Source organism: Micrasema longulum, unplaced genomic scaffold (assembly GCF_059751315.1).
Source record: "Micrasema longulum isolate JH-2025_06_02 unplaced genomic scaffold, ASM5975131v1 h1tg001311l, whole genome shotgun sequence".
NCBI lineage: Eukaryota > Metazoa > Arthropoda > Insecta > Trichoptera > Brachycentridae > Micrasema > Micrasema longulum.
Window position 1 is genome coordinate 145,717 of NW_028278498.1, and position 6,766 is coordinate 152,482.

At 31.9% G+C, this 6,766-nt stretch overlaps 1 protein-coding gene across 1 annotated transcript; it reads right to left on the reverse strand.

The window, feature by feature from the left end:
- Positions 1 to 1,931: 1,931 nt before the first annotated feature.
- Positions 1,932 to 6,766, reverse strand: LOC148275964 (uncharacterized). The gene is made up of 2 exons (XM_088234975.1): positions 5,607 to 6,766; positions 1,932 to 4,956 (listed from the first exon to the last, which is right to left on the reverse strand). Exons 1-2 carry the CDS (start codon positions 6,058 to 6,060, stop codon positions 3,677 to 3,679), a joined length of 1,734 nt encoding a protein of 577 aa, XP_088091101.1. The 5' UTR covers positions 6,061 to 6,766; the 3' UTR covers positions 1,932 to 3,676.

Consider the following 6,766-nt stretch of genomic DNA (forward strand, 5'->3'; position numbering starts at 1 on the left):
CTTCTGGAAAGCTTCCGTTTGCTATATGTTTATTTATTAATTTCACTATTGTCGTGGTTATTTCTTCCTTTATTTTTTTGACTGTAACAACTTTTATTTCGTCATGGCCAGGTGATGTGTTGTCTTTGAGCCCGTTTATTATTTTGCTGATTTCTTTGTTGCTCGTATATCTTAAGTAAATTTCTGCGTCATATTCTATTTTTCTAAAATTTGTTTTGGTTGTATTTTTTTTTTTTTTTATTTTTTTTATTTATTAATAAAACATATAAGACATGAATATCATGATATTATATTCCCAGGAGTTGTACGAGAAAACTCATTTGGGACGGTACATAAAAAAAATAGTACATTTCTTGTAACAATACATAGTATACATTTAAACAATAAAAATTTTAACAAATTTTAACAATCTATGAACTTAATATTAAAAAGGGAAAGAAAACATTTAAACAATCTGTGAACTTAATATTAAAGAAGAAAATAAAAACATTTAAACATTCTGTGAAATTAATATTAAAAAAGAAAATAAAAACATTTAAACATTCTGTGAACTTAATATTAAAAAAAGAAAAGAAAAACATTTTGATTTACTATAGCGCTTGCTAGTTCTTTTCCGATGTTTGTGTAATAGTTGTTTATTATATCGGCTATTTCTTTTGCATTCTGAGTCTCTTCACCGTTTTCTTTTTTTAATTTAGATATGTTAGTTTTTTTGGTATCATTTTCTTGGGTAATGTTTTTAATTTCTTTCCATATTTTGTAACTGTTCCCATTAGTTTCATTTATGCGACTAGCAAAGTGTTTTTTTTTGTTCTTTTTATGTTGTTTCTAACTTCTGCTTGCAGAATTTTAAATTGTTGGGTAAATGATGGAAAGTATTGCATTTTTTTATACAATTGGTCTCTTGTTTTAATTTTGTCATATATTTCTTTTGTCATCCAGCCTTCTTTAGTTGAAGTTGTATAGTTTTTAATGGTGGTTTTTGTGTTTTGTCTCGTTTCTTCTTGAATTATTTCTTGTAGTTCCTTAAAACTTTCAATGTTGAGATGATTTGTTATTTTTGTTATGTTTTCTTTAAGTTTTGCATAGTCAATTTTTTTAGAGGCATACTTTTGTAGGCTTTTTTTGGGATTGTTTGGTGGTATTTTCAATTGTATGTCTATTTGTCTGTGGTCACTTAGTGGGGTGTCGGTAAGGTAAACTTCTATTTTCTCTTTTGGTTTTATATTTGTTATTACATGATCTATTATTGAATTTTGTCCTCGTTGGTTTTTTCTGGTGTATTCTTTGTCAGTTATTGTCATAGAATGAGTTAGAAACTACCATGAATATATCTTCTCTTCAAGACCGTCGAAATACATCCGACCTTATAGCAGTGGCGAGCGGTGAGTTTTTAAATTGGTAAGCTATGAAAATTCTGATAAAATGTCCATAGCGGTAGTATGGCATATAAAAAACAAGTCTATTTTATATTTAATAAATAATTCCTAACAAATAGCTCCAGCGGCTAATAGTTTCAGTAAAAATATTTTCTAATGTAGCACAAACATTTGATTTAAAAAATACAATTTAAAAAAACATAATTGCAAAAAAAAAAATTGGAATCCCTATGGATTCGAACCCCCGCCTACGTCATTAGAAAGCAACGACCCATCCGCGCAGCTATTTCGCGTTTTGGGCTAAGTGTCGAAAAAGTAATTAATAAACTGAATAATTCATTAGCGCATCTTTGGTTAAGTCAGACTATTATAACTTGTCTTGAAATAAAACACTATTTCTTAGTAAATGATAATAATTAAATAACTTAAAAGTATAGCTTACCGAGTACGATAGTTCACCAAACAAAACATAAATTACGTTTAAAGAATCATTGTTTCATCGACTTTTATGTCACATTATTATTCACAAAACGACATAAGTTATGCATATTATAATTCTTCATATATATTTATTCTTAACACTATACACTAGTAACGTTTTTGTCATAACTCTAACTAAATTTTAAAAGTTTAAATGGATACTGAAGAATAACCTACAATATTCAACTGTCATCGTATGCACAAAAACGAATTACAATTTAAAAACAATTAGCAAATCTTTGTTTTTTAAAACCCACTAAAGGATTTATACTATATTATGGATTCAAATATCAATTCGTTTCGATTAAAATATCAAAATATTTATTTATTTTAAAGCAAATTTACTTTCAAACCACCGAAACATAAGTATGCTAAATTACTTACTTATTATTGTAACGACATACAAAATATATTCGTTATCTCTTTCTTACACATAACGAGTGCGTATATCGTCACCTCCCTTAGACTGTCGTAAGTCAAATTGATGTATTTTAAAGAATACTAGCCCTCATGAAAAAGTATTGAAAGACTAAATTGCATTAATGAAAGCTGCAAGATTTTACTGTAATCGCAAGTGTAATTTTTCGAACGAGATTTTAAAGTTTTAGGTTAAAGACGTATTTGAATTAGTGATTTTAAAGTGAGCAGAGTAATCTCGTGTAATCCAGTAGTAATAATTTGGCAACTGGTCGCTGCATGGAATAAAGGAATATGATATAATTTACGCGATGTCAAAAAATTATGGTAAGCTGCATGTAATCGATTATAAGGAGCATTCGCCCCTGCCTTATAGTCCTATTTAAAATTCTGAACTCACTCTTTGATGCGCCTGAACTCAATAAAATTAAATATCCCAACTAGAAACCTCAGACAAAACTTCCTCTTTCATACCGATAACAATAGAACTAACTATGGTTTTCATTCCCCTATGCCCAGAATTCTCAGGTCTGCCAACAAACATACCAGTCTTGATTTCTTTGATAACAAGTTGTCTTCTTTCAAACGATCACTGAATCAAATTCAATTATAAACACTTATCTCCCGCTTCCACTCCCACAAAGTCTACTATAAACCATTGAGTCTTTCTAATTTTGTTATAATAATGTTCTATGTATAAAATGTGTCCATAAAAATGCCCATTGGGCGTATATATAAATAAATATATATAAATATACATGTTGTGAAAGGATACCATCACTTTTCCAGATCGATTAGTGCAGTATCTTAGCGTACATATAGGCATTTTAGTAATTGCGGGGAGAAAAGTAGCTGGCGAACGCTCGTAAAAGACTAAAGTCCGTTTAATCAAACATAGACCAATTGGTCGCAGGTTGAGAGAACATATTTCAAACGATTATTTTAACTATAGTTTCAGCCCTCTATGTCTTTAACACGTCTGACACCCACTACAGCAACCGAGTGCCTACCTGTATTTTGCGTTAAAAAAACAGGTCTAAAGGAAAGACACACATTTACGAATACATAGGGTTATTATTTCATAAGTGCGAATGAGAATGTTATATTTCAAATTACTTTTTTAAGTCAATGAAAGTTTACACTTATGTTAATATATGAATATGAAAAGGGTTTCTCGACGGAATGAGCGAGAATCTGTTGTTTCAAATTACCTTTTTGAATACAAGTAAATTAACACTGTGACCATGAAAAGGGTTTCTTGCGAGAATGAGTGCGAATATGTCGTTTTACGCTACATTTTTTGGTTAAAGTATGTTTACATTCTAAACATGAAAAGGGTTTCATACCTGTATGTATAAAAAGTGTCGTTTCTAATAACTTTTTTGAGTACATACAAATTTTCACTCTGAACATGAAAATGGTTTCTTACCAAAGTGAGTTAAAATGTGTCGTTTCAAATAACTTTCTTTAATACAACTATATTTACACTCTGAACACGAAAACAGTTTCTCACCAGAGTGAGTTAAAATGTGTCGTTTCAAATAACTTTCTTTAATACAAGTATATTTACACTCTGAACATGAAAACGGTTTCTCACCAGAGTGAGTTAAAATGTGTTGTTTCAAATTACTTTTTTGAATACAAGTATATTTACACTCTGAACATGAAAACAGTTTCTCACCAGCGTGAGTAAAAATGTGTGTTTTCAAATGACTTTTTTGAGTACAAGTATATTTACACTCGGAACATGAAAACGGTTTCTCACCAGTGTGAGTGAGAATGTGTTGATTTAAATTACTTTTTCGAGTACAAGAAAATTTACACTCTAAACATGAAAAGGGTTTCTCGCCAGAATGAGTGAGAATATGTCTTTTTAAATTAATTTTTTCACTACAAGTATATTTACACACTGAGCATGAATAGGGTTTCATACCAGTATGTACGAGAAAGTGTCGTTCCAAATGACTTTTGTTAGAAGAGAAAAATTTACACTCTGAACATGAAAATGGTTTCATACCAGTATGTATGAGAGAGTGTTGTTTCAAATGACTTTTTTGAAAAGATGAATATTTACACATAGAACATAAAAACAGTTTCTCGCCAGCGTGAGTGAGAATGTGTTGCTTCATATTACTTTTTTTAATACAAGTATATTTACACTCTGAACATGAAAACGGTTTCTCACCAGTGTGAGTGAGAATGTGTTGATTTAAATTACCTTTTCGAGTACAAGAAAACTTACACTCTGAACATGAAAAGGGTTTCTCGCCAGAATGAGTGAGAATATGTCTTTTTAAATTAATTTTTTCACTACAAGTATATTTACACACTGAGCATGAAAATGGTTTCATACCTGTATGTATTAGAAAATGTTGTCTCAAATGACCTTTACGAGCAGATGAATATTTACACATTGAACATGAAAATGGTTTTATACCAGTATGTCTGAGAAGGTGTTGTTTCAAACTGTTTTTTCTAGTACAAGAAAATTTACACTCTGAACATGAAAAGGGTTTTTGGCCAGTATGAGTGAATACACAGTTTTCTGATTTACCGGTATTTGAGCATTGGGACGAAGAGTGCGATTTCTCTACAGTATTGGGTGTGCTGTGTGAAATATGCGATGAACGTGTATTGCTATCTTCGAGATATTCACTTTGACTTCCACTCCTCGTTGGATCTAAAAAAAACAACATATATCAACAGCATAGAATTACAGATTTATGATCAAAAGACTCGAGGCGAATATAATTATTCACGCAACTTTCCCTACTGAGACTAAAACTAGAAACTCATCTTGTTTTTCTGCAGTGCCAAAATACGGCGTTTATTGGCAACAAATAATTGAAATGCATACTTGCAATACAAAATAAGTTTATGACATAATAAAATTGCAAGAAAATATTCCTAGCAGCTTCACTGGATACATAACTCGTTTTAAAGCATAATATATAAACACACAATATAATAATACAGTAATAAAATTCAAGAAATTGCAAAAGGAAAATACTTGAAAACATTTATGATGATGTTAAAAAGTGTAATACAAAGATGAAAAATAACTAACTGATAAATGAAATTAACTGAGTCGGGTTGTGGTCCTGTGGCTAGTGTCTCGGACTCACAGATCAAAGGTCTGTTGTTCGAATCCCACTCTACCCCAACTTGATTCTCATTTTCTAATAGTGAGTTATTTACAACTCGTTGAAAATGGCCCTCAGAATGAAATATTTGGGTTAATCACAATAATTTCATGTTGATATTAAAATTAACATAACCAAGCAATGCAACGAATCCGTGTATATTAATGTGGAAAGTAGTGTTAATTACCTCCGGTAGAGGGTTTTAAACATTCCTGTTTTATGTCAGGATAATCGATGTCGATTTGAGTAAAGATCAGCATATCACTGTCTATTTCATACTGCTGTTTAGTTCTGGTCCCCGGTTCAGCCTTCACGGTGGCGAAATCTGGCCCTTCGCTTCTGTAGGGACAAAACGGCCCTTCCCTAGTATGGAGAGTACCTCCTTGTACATCGCTAGTCTCAGGTTCAGCCTTAACAGTAACAATATCCAGCTCCTCGCTTCTGTAAGGACATAGCGGCCCTTCCACAGTATGCAGAATATTTCCTTCTACATCGCTAGTCCCCGGTTCAGCCTTTATAGTAGCAACACTTGGCTTCTCGCTTTTGTAGGGACATAGTATCCCGTTCCCAGTATGGAGAATATCTCCTTCATCGCCAGTCCCCGGTTCACTCTTTATAGTTAGTACTGAAGCGCATTCCATAATCGTGTTGTCGAAGATGGATGCAAGTTGAATCTTCAACCTGAAGATCAAACCCCTGCAAAAAATAATATTCTATGTTACGGTGAGTCAAATCAAATATCATAGTGATTAGTTAACCTTCTAATGGCAGGCGAATACTTTTTATTGGTGTCCGCGTCGTGGTGTAATGGTCAGCGCGTTCGCCTACGTGATCATCTTACCTTCATGTCATAAATATTATCAACTTACGATGCGATTAGTGTACCAATGCAGTGCCCTACGCATTATTAGGTTCGGAAAGGAATGATGATGATATTGTCTATTAAAAATTGCTCTAATCATAAATCTATCACAGATACCTACCAAAACAAAACCTCTTATATATTGTATTAAGTGCAATACAATTTATTATAAAACCAATAGTAAATTAAAACTTAAACCTTCTAATCTCAGGTCAATACTTTATATTCGAGTGTTCTTGGTATAAATCTAACACAGCAATTAACCAAAATAAAAATACTTTAATTTTATATTAACTGCAATACTATTTATTATAAAACGACTAGTTTTACATTACGTGAGTCTAGGTGGCGATGGTTAAATCAATGCGTTAAATGCTCTCCTATTCCAAATAAGTGCAAACCTTTTTAGCTAACCAAGTTTAGCAATTTAACCAACATTACGTCTACCAACACCAGACTCTCCCGTGGTAAAGCTAATCCCCCTA